This window comes from Rhineura floridana, chromosome 1, assembly GCF_030035675.1.
Source record: "Rhineura floridana isolate rRhiFlo1 chromosome 1, rRhiFlo1.hap2, whole genome shotgun sequence".
NCBI lineage: Eukaryota > Metazoa > Chordata > Lepidosauria > Squamata > Rhineuridae > Rhineura > Rhineura floridana.
Window position 1 is genome coordinate 151498192 of NC_084480.1, and position 17470 is coordinate 151515661.

At 44.3% G+C, this 17470-nt stretch overlaps 1 protein-coding gene across 2 annotated transcripts in view; it reads left to right on the top strand.

Annotated features, from left to right (window-relative positions):
• Positions 1 to 17079, top strand: part of LOC133389925 (rap1 GTPase-activating protein 1-like) — a 59441-nt gene extending 42362 nt beyond the window's left edge. For both annotated transcript variants that reach the window (XM_061637776.1, XM_061637773.1), the window contains exons 14-24: positions 279 to 350; positions 1243 to 1329; positions 2166 to 2300; positions 5599 to 5757; positions 9832 to 9935; positions 12267 to 12383; positions 12721 to 12847; positions 12964 to 13066; positions 14591 to 14676; positions 14803 to 14872; positions 16413 to 17079. In XM_061637776.1, the coding sequence (XP_061493760.1) occupies positions 279 to 350; positions 1243 to 1329; positions 2166 to 2300; positions 5599 to 5757; positions 9832 to 9935; positions 12267 to 12383; positions 12721 to 12847; positions 12964 to 13066; positions 14591 to 14676; positions 14803 to 14826 (1014 nt within the window). In that variant the 3' untranslated portion in view covers positions 14827 to 14872; positions 16413 to 17079. The remainder of the gene's footprint in view (positions 1 to 278; positions 351 to 1242; positions 1330 to 2165; positions 2301 to 5598; positions 5758 to 9831; positions 9936 to 12266; positions 12384 to 12720; positions 12848 to 12963; positions 13067 to 14590; positions 14677 to 14802; positions 14873 to 16412) is intronic.
• The last annotated feature ends 391 nt before the right edge of the window (positions 17080 to 17470 follow it).

Here is a 17470-nt window from a genome sequence, read left to right on the forward strand (position 1 = left end):
TGCAATAGGCAGAAAAATCACCAAGAGGTCCGCCAAGACCCTCAGCAGTTTTGTAGTTTGCGTGTGATGTACATGGGATACTGCTGACATCCCATATCTTGAATGCTGTATAGGCAAAAATACATTTTTACTGGCTTTCTGGTGATTAGCTATTTCATCAGATCCCAATTGAGAACTGATACATGTTTCACCACTGTCCTAAGGCTGCAGACCCTGCGCTGCACAATTGTCATTCTGTCCATGCTCCATAATCACTCTGTCACTTCTGATTGTTGCAGGTTTCTGTTACAGCTCGTGATGACGTGCCCTTCTTTGGTCCCTCTCTCCCAAATCCAGCAGTGTTCAAAAAGGTTTGTATGTCTGGGTTCCTGTAGCAAGAGGGGGGAAATACAAAAACAAAGGGAAGTGGAATTCTAGTGATGGTTCCTGCGATGCAAACTATTTATGGAAAACTATTCTATGCGGCTGCCTATGGCTGGAAAAATCCCAGACTCATGGCAGCCTAGGCTCTGGGAAAAAAAAACAGTGTTGGCACTTATTGCCTGGAGATCTTTTTTTTCCAGCTTAGCAGGTGCACAGAGAATCAGATGTGGCTCTAGCATATTGCTCCTGCCATCATTGTCATTTACTGTTTGTAAAGGTTCCTAAAGTAAAGTGCTATATGTAGAGCAGATCAGTTCCTTAAAGCTCACAGTTTTAGCTTAAGCTGCTTCTAGCATCAGTACTCACCAACTAAGAACTAATCTGCGCCTTCAGAAAATTGGTGGTATAGTCCTGTTTACTGTGTGTCATTCTAGATGGCAATGAGGGGTTACATGTTGAAATGATCCCATATGTGAAAGATATCCCTGCCTGCTGAAAGCTAGAAAACCATAAGGAAAGATAGCCTTGATTTCCTAGGTTTCTACGTGCTGGGAGGGATTTTCTCTGGAGATTGGGGAGTATTTAAGAGACGGTGTGTTTTTATAATGGTACCGTCCCACATGGTTATTTTGAATGTATTCATCAACTCTAAAGTGCAACCCATTGACATGAATAGTGACATATTCTTGTATCTGTGTCTGTTTCTGTGTTTTGGTATCAACCTGCCGTTTGAATATTGGTTTGCTAAGAAGCATCCCAGAGATTTAGCTCTGTCCATTCTGGTACCAAACAGTTCTGGATATAACTGGGTAGTTTTGAGAAAGAGTCTTGCAGAACCTAAATAACTCTGAGTGAGCATTCTCCTCCTCCTCCTAATAGGGCACAGAGTTCCGTGAATTTCTTCTGACAAAGCTTATAAATGCAGAGTACAGCTGCTACCAGGCTGAGAAATTTGCTAAGCTGGAGGTGAGACTGTTTAGTTGTATTTGTATTTTTTAGAACAAATATCTGTATGAGTACCAGGAAATAACATATTGGAAATAGAGGATAGAATACGAAATGCAATGCAGGATCAACAACCAATACATAAATTGTACATAGGACTATCTACACTACCGTTGTTGCATAGAAGGCTTTGGGTAATTCCTCCTGATGTCTTTAAACTCAAAACTGCTAAAGGCTGGGAATGAATTAAAATGACTGTACCATTTTAAATAAGAACTGAAACTCCCACAAAAAAACCCAACACTATATAAGGCAATAGTAAGATGATATGGGTCATTTACAACCAGCTCTGCCTTCCTTCTTGCAACCACATCTAGTTCATGGCTTGCACATTTGGAGGAAAGTAGACAGAAGAAGACTTCCTGTAGCAGGGATGGTGGTTTCTATCCCATGTCTGCACACATACTTCTGGCTCCCTTTTGCAGTATTTTATGTATTAATTAATTTATCACATTTGTGTCCTGCAGGAATGGCTCTCTTGGTGGGGCGGAACTGCAGCAATAGCCTCCCAGCAGCAGCATCACAGCCAGGATGCCGCAGCCAGGAAGGTATTACCGCAGCTACACCCCACCAGGCATTTAACCATGCAGGCAGCCTCTTACTTGTAGCTTGATGTGGTGCAGTCTCTAGAAAAAGCTTTACAATATAATTCAGCTGATAATGTAATTGACCCACATATAGAATTGCTTTCTGTTCGGTAACTCTGCCTGATCTCTCTCTGCTTACACACACTCCTCTCTGCCTCTGTCCTGTTTGCCCTTTGACACATGTGCTCTCCCTCTCTCCTTCTGGAGCAGGAGCGGACCCGCAGTGCCCTCCTGGAGAGCCTTTATGAGGAGTTGCAGATTCGTAGCTGCAATATGATGGGCTTGGCCTCCAGCGATGATGACAAAATGGAAAATGGGGGTGGTGGCTTCTTTGAGAATTTCAAGGTGAGAAAGGGAATAGATGACACTTAATCTCTCTTTGAGTGTGGTTTTATGTTTACTCATTTCATGCTGCTCTGGGGGGATATTATAATAACAATATTTTGCATCTCTGCTTTTTACGTCTGAAGGCACTTCACATGCATGATCTCAATCATCCCTACGATCATCTGACTGGTGGATTTGCAACATTATCTCCATATTTTAGATATTGCCGAGGGGGTTGCTGAGAGATAGAGGCTTACCAAAGGCAAGGGACTTCCTGGCTTGCCGCTTAGTTCAGTCTCTTAGCCAGAGTCCTAGACCAGCTCTCAAAATCTGTTTTTCACTACTGTTCTTATGGGGCATATGTGTGTGTGTGTGAAAGAGAATAAAGAGGATAAGGAAACTAGTTTGTTTATTGTAGAAAAAAAAGCAAGGGTGACTGTTGTAGTTTTTAAAATTGATTTTTAATTGCAATTTCATTCAAGAAAAAAAGAAAGGAAAGGGGGAAATGAGAAAAGAAAAAACCCTCCAGCTCACGTTAACAGAACATTTAAACATCTATATATCTATTTTAGTTTACACGTATAGAGCAACATATGCCATCCAGTAGGACATCAAATGTCCAAATACTATTGTAGTATACTGTTGCTTTCCTGTGATAGGGAGGATCAAAAGGCACTACATTTAAGTTACAGTAAGACAAGTGTATACAGTCTATTTATTTATTTACAACAAACTGATACTACAATTGGACTACTGTAATGCACTCTCCATGGGACTTTCCTTGGGAATGGTCCAGAAGCTGCAGCTTGTACAGAATGCTGCAGCCAGGTTGTTTAGTGGAGCACTTGGACACACACATATTACACCTGTGAGGAGGAAAGTGCACTGGCTGCTGGTAAGCTAACAGACCATGTTCAAGGTCTTGTTAACATGCAAAGCCCTGAATAACTCAGCACCAGGTTACCTGGAAGACCGCCTGCCCCTGTATGGACCTGTAAGTTCACTTAGATCCTGTGGAGATATTCTACTTGTGGCACCGCACCTTACAGAATATCATAGGGGCTGGTGATTTGAAAGCAAGCATTTTCTGCTGTTGCCCTGTTTTCCCTCTGTTATGCATGAAGCGGCAGCCATCAGTTGCTTCAAATGTCTTGTAAAGACGTATCTTTTTGCCTAGTCTTTCCCTGACCCATAAGATTGGACCCTGGTTTATGTGTAGGAATCCCCTATATGTGTTTTATTTGCTTTTGTGTTTTAATACTGTTTTATTGATTGTAGGCTTTATTTTTGTTATAATGGCTGTCATTTTTATATTGTACATAGTGTATACTTTTTACAGGTTTTTGAAATATTAAGCAGTTTAGAAATGCTTTTAATTAATTAAATGACATATTTCCATAACATGTAACTATAGTTATTTTTTATCACTTCTGCCCTATATGTTGAAATGGAGGAGCAGTTCTAGAAAACGTAATTTAGGGCTTCTCCACACCAAGAGTGTACTGTGGAGTTGAAGTTGCTTGTCTTCTCATTCAAACACCGTTGTGCATATGACTGCAGTCATGCACATTCTCTACTCTCAATTTGAGTTTCTCTGATCTAAGGAATAATCCAATTAGTTGTTGTAAACACCGAGCCTACTCCACTGCGCTTGGGTAGTGGATGCTATGCATTAGGTTTTTCCCTGTGAACGGATCGATCCTTTGCTCTAGGTACTCGCTTTTCCACACCATCATTCCCTCAAACATTCATTTCTTTTCTGGTGGCACTTCTGCTTACTTCCAGTGGCCTTCACACAGCAGGTTGTTGTTCATTGATATTCTGCCTTTCCTCCAAGGAGCTCAAGATGGTGTACATAGTTCCCCCCCTCTCCAATTTATTCTCACATCAACCCTGCGAAGTAGGTTAGGCTGAGAGGCAGTGACTGGTCCAAGGTCACCAAGTGAACTTCATGGCCAAGTGGAATTTGAACCCTGGTCTCTCAAATCATAGTCCAACACTCTAACCACTTCACCACACTGGCAAATACTGTCTTAAAGTCTCTTTTTGTGTGTGTGTGTGTGTGTGTGTATACACACCTCATTTTGTATACACAAATAAGGTGTATACACCTCATTTTATAATGCAGTGACTGCTGCCTTGATTATTTTATAATCACTCGGGCAGTTTTGTGCAAAAATAAAATTGCACTTTCTCAGCATTTAAAACATTTTATAATGTTGTGTTATATATGTGTACTGGTATAGCACAGTGGGGAGGAGAGCCTAGCTGGGAGTCCAGAGTCTATGAGTTCAAATCCCTGCTCGTGTCTCCTGGGTGTCAAGGGCCAGCTGAAGATCAGCCCCATAGTGAGAGGCTCAGGGGTTACGTGCCCTGCCACCTGTGCAGCCGTGGGCAAGCTGCATAGTCCCAAGGAGCCTAGTTGCCCCCCAGCTGGCAGTTGCAGACAAGAAAGGGTCTGGCTTGTGCAGCTGTGGCAAGCTGAGCAGGCTCTAGCCAGCTGGGGAGGACTAGCCTCAGAGGGAGGCAATGGTAAACCCCCTCTGAATACCGCGTACCATGAAATCCCTGTTCATAGGGTAGCTATAAGTTGGGATCAACTTGAAGGCAGTCCACTTCCATTTTTTCATGTTTGATGTTCACAGTGATATAAAAAATCATTTTCCCTTTCTTTTATTGAACCTTTCACTTTTGAGTCCGGGAGTCGTGGTGCCTTTATGTTTCAACCTTGTGTGCATGCCCAGGTTTTCCAGATACTTTTTGGATTTTTGGGTTTCTAGAAAAGTGTTCATGTCAATAGTATAGCTAGCCATCAAGCATGATACACTTCTTTCTACCAGTCATTCTGCAGTTAGTGTGGACCGGGTTATGTTGAACTGTTTCCAAAAGGCTGAAAAATAGTCACATTTGTTTTGATGGAATATCATTCTTCCAGTAATGAGAAATTTGATCCCTTAACTTGTGCTGCTGGGTGTATATGGCAGTGGAATTTCTTGGGTCCCCAGGGATTATGAAATATTATGTCAGGTAGTATCTCTTACTTAAAGGAGAATTGCAGGAGGTGGGGTTAAAGTATGTGCTTTTTACGAGGGAGCAAGAGGATATGGATTAGGTGAATTGAAGCAGGCTCCGTCCACTTGGGAACAATACCTTCTCTGCCTGAGCAAGCCTTGTAGAAAGGGGGAATCTAGGCTCGTGGTTGTTTCCTCTGCCTCTTCCTTCCCAGCCCACCAGCATCCTAGAGTGCTCTTCATGATGTCCTTTTGTGTGTCTGTGAACGTGTCTGTGTCTGTCTCCCTGTTGCCCTTCTCTCCAGCGGGTGATCCGGGGCCGTAGCCAGAGCCTGGATACCATGGGGATAGCCATGAGGAAGCAGCAGCAGCAGCAGCAGCCATCAACTCCACCCAATCGCCCAGCTACTGCTGGTCTTGCCCTCAACCAGAGTGTCGCCGAGGGCCCCAAGGCTATTGCTGCGGTAAGGTATTGGGGAGGTGGGATTATGAGGCGGAGACCAGCATGTCTTCTGTCCCCACTCACATCCCCTTTTCCTCTGGACCTGCTCCTCATCAGCATTGTATTTGGCTATTAATGTCTCCATGTTTGTGTAAAGCTATCTTGGGGGCGTTTTTGTGGTTATTCTCTTTTGTCATCTCTCTATGTTCATTTTCCTATCCTAGTTCTCTGTGTCTCTAGAGCAGCCTTTCCCAACCAGTGTGCCTCCAGATGTTGCTGGACCACAATTCCCATCTTTCCTGGCCATTGGCAATGCTGGCTGAGGCTGATGGGAGTTGTGGTCCAACAACATCTGGAGGCACACTGGTTGGGAAAGGCTGCTCTAGACCCAAATCTATTCTTGTGCTGATTCTGTCTCTGAAAAGAGTTTGAGGAATGGGGAACATGTTTATGGAGAGTCTGAACATTAGACTTTTATTTATTTATAGATTTATATACTTCCCTTCAATTAAAAAAAAATCCAGGCCAATGATCAACAAAAATAATGTCAGAAAAAAACACAATAAAACAAAAGGAAACAGTAAAAATAGCAAATAAAATTGCAATGTTAAAATCATATCACATATTAAAAGGCCTGGGAAAATAAAAGAGGTCCTGGAGCCAAAAGGTCATCAGTGTAGGTACCAGATGAGCCTGTCTTAGAGAGAGAGTCCTCAGCTACCGCCTCCCTCAGATGGAAGTGGCACCTGGAGGAGAGCCATAGACAATTATTTTGGTGCACAGAAAGTTGATGAGGCAGATGATCTTTCATATATGCAGGTCCCAAGCTGTGTAGTGCTTTCAAGGTAAGCACCATCACTTTGAAATGGGCTTTGAAGCAGACAGGTAGCTAGTGGAGTTCTTTAAGCACTGATGTGTGGTCCTGATAATCTGTTCCAATTAGTAGCCCTGCAGGGAAAGCCTTGCTACTGTGATCTGGGATTACATTGGTAAACTCAATACTTGAGTACAATACTCTTGCACTCAGATCCTACTTGCGGGCTTCCCATGGGCAACTGGCTGGCTACTTTGAGAATAGGATGGTGGACTAGATGGGTAATTGGCCTGATCCAGGTGGGCTCTTCTTTTGTTCTTATGTTCTTCATACTAGACTATTGTAATGTGCTCTTTGTGGGGCTGTCCTTAAGGCTGCAACTAGTGCAAAATGCAGCAACTAGGATACTACTAATGGTAGTTTCTGAATAGTTTTCAAAGGCAGCCCCATGTATAATGAATTGCAGTAATCTAACGTGAAAGTTACCAGAACATGAATAAACATGGCTAGGCTATCTCTGATCAAGAGGGACAGCAGCAGGCCCACCAGCCTCAGTTGGTGAAAGGCACTCTGCCACAGATGCAGTTCAGGCCTCCAGTGACAAAGTTGGATTAATGAGCATTCCCAAACTGTGGATCTAATCCTTTTAAGGGGAATGTGACAGAGGTAAGAACAGGTTGAATACAACCAGTAGTACTTGCATCTTGTTAGGATTGTGTTCCTGTTTATTGGCGTTTAGTGTTGGGGTCAAGATGGATCCCTTAGTATAAATGCTTTGACAATACTTTCAAAAGCCCCTGAGAGATCCAGGAGAATTAACAAAGTTACATCCCACCCCTTGCTCTCTTGACACCCCCTGCTCTCTTGGGGCCACCAAGACAGTGTCTGTGCCAAGATCAGGCCTGAAACTAGACTGAATTTTAATGTTGAGGGAAGCAAAAGAAAAAGTTCCATAAGCTCTTGCTTATAGAATCTCCCCCCCCCCCATGTTGATGACTGGGGGGCAGGTGAGGATGGTGTGTTGGTTGGGAAGATCATTGCCAGAGGCGGGGGGGGGCTCTCCTGTGGTGGAGGCCCCGGTTGTGCCAGGGAGGGTGGAAAGCTACTGCTGATAGTAGCAGACAGAATTCCAGGGGCAGGGCAACTTGGTCCAAAGCCCCATGGATCCCCTGACGGGCCTAATCCTTGGGGCCCCTCAGCTATCTCAGCCTGGAGCTGGTATCGAGAAAATATGAGAAACTTGTCCCCTTCCCCGATGTCCTGCCCTGGTCCGTTTGAGCTGGGAGGTCTTGGGATGTGGTGGCATTTCTTTTTAGCGATTGACTGCATGGCAGGTTATGATGACGTGCTAGAAGAGCTGCATTAGCGGCGGCTCTTTCACTTGACATTAACGTTACCAGTACATAATCAGATTTGTGCTGTGTTTGTTTAGGGAACCTTCTGATTATCCAAGCAGCCATTTGCTCCTTTGCACAGGCACTGAATGTGTGTGATAAGAAGGCCACCTTGAAGAGAATCTGGTCAGCTGAGACTTGAGTTGCAATTATAGTGTTGGAAACATGTTTATGTGAGTTCATTCACAAAGAGGGCTTAATCTGAGACAAGCGCAGTCCCTGGAGATGCTGCGGATTGAGCCTGGGACCTTCTGCACACAAACCATATGTTCTTCCACTGAGCCCTGCTCGTTTGGTAATAAGAAACATGCCACAACGTGCATTCCTTTTGCACTGAGGTTCCCCTTGCATGTCTGGAAGAGGTGGGCAAAGAAAATATCAGAAGCAGTGGCTTACAGCTTAAGCCCTCTTGCCACTCTGCTCACAATACCATACCGCTCTGTCAAATGTGTTCACAGTATTGCTTGGGATAATATTTAGCATTTAATTCAGTGGTGAAGGAACTGTGGTTCTCCAGATGTTTTGAGATTCCATCAGTTCCAGCCAATGTGGCCAGTAGTCCAGGATGATGGGAGTTGCAGAGTAGTAGCATCTGGGAGAGCCACAGGTTCCCCAGCCCTGGTTTAATTGCTTCATTATACTCTAAAGATGTCACTGCAGAGATCTGTATTCATGACAAAAGTATTAATTTCTCCCTTTCTCTGATTACTGCTGGGGATTTAGTAGGTTCCAAACACCATGCCCCAGGAAGCAAGGAAAGGGAATGCCTCCTTGGGGGAAATTCTGCAGGGAAAAGGTGTAATCACCACCTGTGGGAAGTACAATGGCCAACAGGATGTGAGGCAATAGAAAAAGGAGGACTCTGCACAGGCTGGGTGGCCAGGTTGGACACTGGCTGAGGGCCCCTGTGGCTGGGGTTGGGCGGGCATAGCTCCTGCTCTGCAATCCGCTCTAGCATTGGGTCACAGAGCTTGCACCCCATGACCCTATGCTGGTGCAGATCACTGAGCAGGAGCCACCTTCCCAGACAACCCCACCCGCCGTTGCTGGCATAGGCTGGTGATCCCACTTCCTGCATCATGGCATCAGTGTGCTGCACATGTATGCTTACCATCACCCAAGATGATGGCGGAGGGGGGTGTCAACCTGCCCCTGCCGCCATCTTGGGCGATGGTAGGCATGCATGCACAGCGTGCTAATGTGTCCTGGCCTGTTTGAGTCCCCAGTAGCAGTAGTAGGGCCGCCTCGCTGCTGCTGCCGCCTTTGAGGATCTGTTGCAGTCTGGTGCTGATCCTGCCCCTGCACCTCCCTGCCTCTCCTCTTTCTTTTTGTTTTTGAACCAAGTTAGATGTTAGAGTAAACATGTAGCTGGTGCTGGAAATATCCCTTCCATGTTTAATCCCACCTTCCTCCTTTGCCACACCTAGCCATGTTTCCCTGACCCTGCTCCAGATCTTTGGCTGCCGATGATGTAGGGAGGAGATTTCTACTGGGATGGAGGAACAATACATGATGGTGCCATTTTTGGTAGCAGCAGGTGCACATTTTCTGTAATGTCTAGTTTGTCTCCCTGGGGCTGTGCACACCTTTCCCTCTGTGGTTTTCTGAGTCTGTATTTTCCCATCTACGTGCATTTTTGTCTACTGATCTTTCCATTTCAGTGTCTTTCTCTGTCTTGGCTCATCACTTAGTCTTCCAGCTTTGACAGCTCCCACATCATGTTCTGGCACCTTGTGGCGCTCTGGACAGGGCTGGACCTGTTAGCATGGGATAGCCATACAAGGACAAGGTCTGGAGTCCGGTCTTCCATCTCCCTCCAGCTCTTGCCCTCTCTACCTCCTCTTCCATCTCTGTCTCTTTTTCCCTCCTGTCCTTTGCCCCCCTCTAGTCCTTTGCCCTACCTGGGAGAAGCCCGTCACGCAACCAAGGTAGCCGCTTCAATGGGCGACGCAGTAGTGCCATTGGCATTGAGAACATTCAAGAGGAGAAAAGGTATGGACTGTGCCAGGGATTGGTAGGGCTATAATATGGGAGGGAGGGAGAGAGGGACTACGGCTTTCTTGGCTGTGTTAACCTGCCTGTGTTGGTGCTCAATTATACTTGAAATGAAATCACTTAATTTTTGTTAACTGAGTTGCTTTATCATTTTAGTTGTCACCTTAACCCACTGATGTCAGCCATAAGGCTGTGTTGACTCCTTTTTTTCAGGAGCCACAAGCAAAGCAAAAGAGGTGCCACCTTCTAAATGCCAATTGTTAATAGCAGAGAACTGGTGCCTCACCCTTGGTTAATGGTACAGAATGTTGACCCTGATCTGCACAGCCCCTGGACTGTGTGCGTCAGCAAGTTTTGATATCTAATATGTCATCACTGAGTATCTCAGGACGGTATTCCTGTCAGTTCTATACCTCCTATAATCGAGCACTTTAAAGCTCTCGCAAAACATTTTATGGGCTCCCTTTGGGAGAAGGATGGAATATACATGTAAATAAATAAATAAGAGAGGTTCTACCATTCGCATTTTAAGGGTTTTCTCTGACTCGGCTATCTCCTTGTGTATTGCTTACTTATATTGAATTTCTGGCCTGCTTTCCTCCTGTTTAAAGAGACATAAAAAATTCCAAGCTACAACATAAAAGATAAAAATAATGACCCACATCATTAAAATAAATAACACAAGACTAGGGTTCAAATCCTCTCTCAGCCATGAAGCTCACTGGATGGCCTTGGGCCACTCACTGTCTCTTAGCCTAACCTCCTTTGCAGGGAGTTGTTGTTAGGATAGAAAGGGGAGAGGGAGAACCAGGTACAACACTTCCAGCTCCCTGGAGGAAGGTGGGATGGAAAAGTAATAAAAAAATAAATAAATGATCTTCCAGATCTAATAGTATAAATACTAGGTGGAGACTGTAAGAAGATAGGTCGCTGAATGGAGACTTTGGGGGATACCATGTGATAGATAATAGACTGAAAAACAAGAAGGTAAAGCTGGTATTATTGAGGCATCTTTCCCAATGCTATCTGCACCCATTTTGTTTATCTCACAGTTTTATCAGATAAAACAGATTTTGTGAAAACTACCAAAATGTGTAATGCTCCAGTCCAGGCCGAGGTTCAGATATAAATTACACTTAAGTCTAATGGAAGAGGCGGAGACAGCTGGTAAACCTTATCCGTCATCAGAACCAAAAATATATGAGGAATGTCATATACTGTTCTGTCTTTCTTTTTTAATCCACAACTCTAATCAGTTTTGCGAAAGAACCATTTATAGACAAGGGAAAGGAAGGACAGGAACCCAACCCTGCCCCTCCTTTTACAAACTGCCTGCTGCCAAGTCCCATTGCTACAGGTAGCACCCTACTATTATGTCTCTGAGATGACAATTGGAATGACAAATGGGGGGGGGAGAAATCTTCCGTTTGCTGAACTCAGTTATTAAATATAGCTGATGATTAGCATCATCTGTGCTAGAGCATCAGCTGCTGACTGCGTTTCAGGTGTTTGAGGAATATTTGCGGCATAGTCCTATACATGTCTACTTGGAAGTGAGTCCCACTGAGTTCAGTGGGTTAGGGTTTTTTATTCTCTGATAAGTTTGTATGGGATTGCAGCCTGAAATGTTTTTTTCCCTCCTTCCTGGTCTTGCTACACCAGCTCTGCCACTCCCTTCATCCTGATGCTCCAGCGAAGTTTTAAAACTATGAGAGCTAAAATCTTTCAAGTGAAATCTGATGTACCCTGTATGTTGTCAAATATATGCTGTATATGAATGTAGATGGGAGAAGGGAGCAGCTTATCTTCTTGCAGGCCTGAGTGCGGACAGCCGACATTTCTGTCTGTTAAACGTTAGAGTGCATTTCAATTGGAAAGTGAGTTATAAGCAACCTCAATTTTGAAATCATTGTTTAAAAAAACTAGGACTATTCTTCACACGGTATTGCTGATAACAGGATTGAAATGTATGTGAAGCTCTTCTTCATATACATTTTGGGTTTAACCTGTTAAGTTAGCCTATATGCGAATTATGGTGAACAGAGCAAGACTGAAAAGTTCCACATGCCAGCGGTATCAATAGTGTAACGAGCAGTGTTTATGTATTTTTAAAGATGCTGTTTGCTACAGAGCAAGGTAGATTACCACTGAGGGTCAGCAATCAGACTTTGGGGAAAGGGCCAGTTTCCATTTCCAGAACCTCTGAAGGAATCAATTTTGTCCCTATACTGGCTGAAGGAGAAACTAGAGTCTTATAGAAACCATTACAATCCCATGGAAGGACTCTTGGCTTTGTGTTGTAAATTGTTTTGTTTTTTTTCTCCACAGCAAAGACGTTGCTGAAAGAATACAGAAAGTATTAGAGAGTCCAGGACCCTTCTTCGACCTCAAGTCAGATGGTTCCTCCAGTCCCAGCTCCCCAGAATTCCCCAACAGGAAGAACAAGTGAGTTGAGAACAAAAGATAACATGGGAGGGAAGTGTTGGGTTGGGGGAAAAAACCCTATCCTGCCATATTATCTAAATAGAGAAGACATGGTGATTGAGCCACTGTGGCATAGTGGTGAGAGTGTTGGGAGATGAGGGCTCAGCCATGAGGCCAGTCACTGTCTCTCCTCCTAACCTCCCTCAGCTAGAGGGTCTGAGCAAGACTGGGGAGGCTTTAAGACTTCTATTCTGTATACAGTGAGACCTTGTCCCAAAGGAATATGGACTTTTATGATGGGCTAACGGCTCTTGAGGATTACAAGAGTGATGATTTGGGGCTTGTGTTTCTTCGTCAGAGCCCTCTCCAGTCAGACATCGGGGTATTGTGCGATGCAACCCCTGTCCCGTTCCTCATCCAATGTGAGCAGCTGTTGTAGCGGAGTGAGAGAAAATGAAACATCAGAGGAGGACGAGAATGAGGCGGTCAGTGTGGGTCTTTTGAATCCCTTTCCACTCCAGTAACCCTCCTGTTTCCACTGAGCAGGTGCAGCATCCCTGAAAGTGCTCTCTAAGGTCTGTTTCCCATTTCTCTTGTGCAGGAGTTGATGTGTTCCTTTGAAGGTCCCCAGAAGCAGGACTCACTGGTTCAGAGTGCATGGTTAGACGATACTGTCTGTACACCCAGCAGTACCAGCTCACCAGGTAGAAACTGAATGAGTTATGGCAGGTTCTCGGACAAGAGTTTTTAGGGTGAATTAATATGTTACCTTTGCATTCTCATCACTGCCACAAAGCCATGACTGGCCTCCACCATCCCATGTTGCACTGACAGTAATTAGACTTCATCTTACAGGGACTTTCCCATGTTAATGACCCTCATGGAGGAGAGATGCTAGCATGGGAAGGACCTCTGTGTTATGGCCTATTCACAGGGGAAGGACACGGCTACAATTTTCCAAGGTGGACCACAGAACATTCACTATCCTTTTGGATACCCCTCCAATCTGACCAAGAGGCAGGAACAATTTGCAATTGATTCCTGTCTTCTCTTGCAGCTGGAAAGTAAAACCACATTTTGGATCCTTAAGACCTATCTGGTTTCAATACAATGTGCTAAAGGAAATTAAATCCATTTCCCCTTCTATCTCCTCTTCCTCTTCCTTTTGACAGACACATCTGAGACTGATGGGGTCTGGTTAAAGGAAGAAATAAAATATAACAAAGACCAAGGGTCCATTTAGTAGGGCATTCTTCTTCTCACAGTGGTCAGCCAGATGCATTCTGGAAGCTCAAAAGCAGAGCTTGAATGCAATAGCCCTCTCCTGCTGTTGTTCCCAGCAACTGTTATTTAGGAATATATTGCTTCTGAATCTGGAGGTTTCACTTCGCTGTCAAAGTGCTAATCCTGCAATAAAAGGACAAGCCTGGTTTATTTCTAGGCCACCTTTTGGCCAAAAAGGTCCCCAAGGTGGCTTACAAAGAATACACACAGAAACCAAATGCAAGCGTGAAAAAAAGTACAACTTACAAAAATTTGAGATGGCAAAATCTTAACATTTAAAAAAGCAAGAACAACTAAAAAATACACTCATCTTCCTGGTAAAGAGTAGTCTCCAGAAAGATGTCAGAAAAAGCAGGCGTCGGGGCAAGGCAGGTGGAAAGCTTACCCGTTGGTGGTCCTTGGCAGTGTCTCAACACTGCAGCAGTCTGACCCCACCCAGAAGAATTAACCATCACACTCTCCTTATCCATCGCTTGGCACAGGTTATTCATCAGAGCAACACAACCAAGCAAACTAGACTGAAATATATATAATCAATTTCATCCAGAAATACCTAAAGCTGCCACTCCCATGTTCTACACCTTGCCTAAATAAGGCAAGTTTGATAGAGGCTAATAGCTATTCAAACCTCTTGCATAGAGAGTTAATTTGTGTAGAGAGTTCAGAGTTGAAATATTCAGCCAAGCAATTTTTGTAACATTTATATTCTAACGACAGGGGGCTAACAATGTAAGACAGCATTTACCGAATTTCCCTTTGGTAGTAAAAGAGGGGCAGCAATTTTACCAGGGAGAGGTATCAAAAGTGAATGCTATTCCAGGTCAATTGACAGTACTGCAGCATATACAGTTGGTAGGCAACTGTGACTGGGTGGAGCCAAAGTAGGCAAAAGATCAATCTAGTGCTCTAGAAATAGCTTGATTTAACCTGTTGATTTCTTTCAGTAACTCAGCTGCTCCCTACTAGCAGTGCTGCAGGCTCCATGGAGAAGGGGAAAGGCAGCAAAGTGGATGCTCATCGTTACAGTCCAGTATGTACTATTTTTGTTTTGTGACATTTAAGGAAGCAGGGAGGTGATTTCATGGGTTCTTCATATACTGGAAACCAGGGGCAAAGGGAAGAATGTTAAAGAAACTGCCACTTCCTTGTTCCACAGGCCTCCATTTTGTGCTGTGTGTGATGTCATCGCTGGAGGGGTATCTCAGTGCATGCTGGGTAATTCTCAGGTAATCCACACCCTAGGCTCGGTGCCCTAGGGTTAGGGGATAAGGGCATGTGGGCAAAAGGTGATGGAAGGGAAGAGGGCTCTCTTTGCCACCCTCTACACTCCCTGGTGAAAAAACAGGAGGCTGGCTTTGCGTTCTCAAGATACGCAGACCACTTCCTGTGTCCTCTCTTCCTCCACCCCTCACAGTAATTTGAACTACTTTCCCAAGACAATTGCCCTGTTTCTCAGCACAACACTATTCTTTCACAAACACACTTCCATGCATCTAGCAGTCTCTGCAAGTCTTTTGGCTAACTCCTCAATAATCTCTATTTCCCACAATGCCCTTCCCCAATGTCCACCCATCTGCGTGTTGCTGTAGCTTGTTAATTTTGTGTGTGTGCTGAATCATCTCTGCTCACTGGCTAGCTTTGTGCGTTTCTGTCTGTCATTCTGTTTTTTGCCTATCATCGGTGGGATATGCATCCCTTGTTAGTTTCCAAGAAAGGAGGAGGGTGGCTCCCAAGGACTATGGAAGCTTTTCTAGGTAATCTGACCCATTTTCCAGGTGACAGTACACTTGCCCGCTGAACAGTAGCTGATCAGACACAATATTTTTATTTTGTCTGGCTTTGCACAGAACTCCTTGGAAGCATTAATGGATTTCAGGGCGTTGTACCAGCTTCACATGGCAGGGGTGCTGATAGAAATTAACGTGCAACTTACTGAACCTAAGTGACAACTTCAGCATATGCCTTGTGCCCCACAGCTTTCCAATAGCCACAAGAGGTGCCATACACCCTCTCGATTTCACTGGACTGATTTATGCCCATTTGTAGCTTTGTTCAGTTACAGCAGATACCCAGCTAACTTGACTAATCTTGTCAATGGATGTGTGCGTGTGCGTGCGCCAGTCAGATCACACCTGCAAAGTGTCCCAACCTGGGATTGGGCTCGTGGGAGTTGTAGTTCAAAAAAGTAACTTTTCCAAGCTCTGGATTCACGTGGTGGTGATGAAATGCCTTGTGCTACCATTTTACTACAGTAAATTTGTTATTACTAGTTAATATACATTTGCCATTTATGAAGGAGTCGGAGTTGGACAGTAGAAAAATAGAGGAGTTGGAGTCGAAGGTCTGGCGTACAGACTCCACAGCCCTGGTTGAAACACTTTCACCAAATCAGTTCCAGATAGCTCTGTGAATTGTCCTCCCTACTGTGTCCATGTTAAATTGTTCTTCATCGCTTAAAAGAAAAACCTTTTGTAAAACTTTCCTACCTGGTCCTATGAGGGGACTTTTACTCAAGCCTAGTGTTGTCTGCCAGGATTCTTTATGGAGGTTGCTGGTAAGAGACAGGCCTCCTGACTTCCCAGCTGCTCTGCTGCCTGAGTTTTTGGTCTGTTCTTGTCCTTCATTAGCATTCACAAATGGGACTGCCTCTTTATTAATATTTACAAAAGGCTTAGCTGAAGTGTAGGAAAAAAAGGTCCTTCAAGATCCAGTGACTGTATCTGTCCTATCAATCTATTCTATCATTTTTCTTTTCTGTGCTTGTAGGACTTGCTGCTGAAGTGAGACCTGACGTTTGGAGGAGATGGATACTGGATTCCCAGAAACACCTATCTTTCTGCTTCATTCAGTGACACCTGCACCACAGGCAGTAAGGAACCAACCACAAAGTCCAAATGTAGCATTTGCTCATCCACATATCTTTCTAGTTCAGCAACCTCAGGAGGCCATATCAGATGGGGGAGAGGGTCTCCTATCTGCCATAATTTCAGAAGCAAAGAAGAGGAGCATGCTTTTGCTGTCTCTTCTCTTTATTGCTGAAATTCCAGTATCCAAGATGTGTCTCACAGGGCCTTCTCAGGAAGGCTGCATTTGTATTCATTCTTCAGAATACAGGCTTGAAAAACTTAGGAATAAAGACGTCTTCACTCCAAGGTTTACACCTGGTATGTAAGGATGCTTCACCTGCATTATGCAGCATATGTACCTTGTGCCAAAGTGCACATGTGTTTGATAGTGGGAGGGGTTTGCATTCATTTCATCATTCATGGGATTCACTAGGTCTTTGTTTGGTATTTCACTGTAAAACACTCCCTCCACACACACATTTTCCCTTTGTCTCTGTGCCATCAAGAACCTGTAAATGTGAATCTGTGACCCTTGCTCCATGCTTGTTGTCTCTGTGGTGTCTTGGGCTTGCAATAAAAAACTACTGTGACCAATATATCTTAAAACTTCATTGTGATTTCTTAAACGTGTTGCTGCTGGAAACCTTCGGACTAAAAATACAGGTCCTGGCCTGGGTCTCGTTGACTTCTCTCGCCTTATTCTAGCTAAGAGGGAGAACTTAAAACTATGTAACCTGAAATCATGAGTGATTTTAATTCTAGCTTGCATATGAAGCACAGCACCTCTACAGTGATTCAGCTATGGCACGACTGTCGGACGTTCATCAAGCCCAGAAGAACATCTGCTCCCACAACTAGATGCAAAGCCCACAGTATGGCTCATGAGAGGAACTTATCACAGGTTACAGCACTTCTTGCCCCTCTCCACTCACAGTGGCTTAGGCATACTAATCAACGATTATCCTAGAAACAATTGCT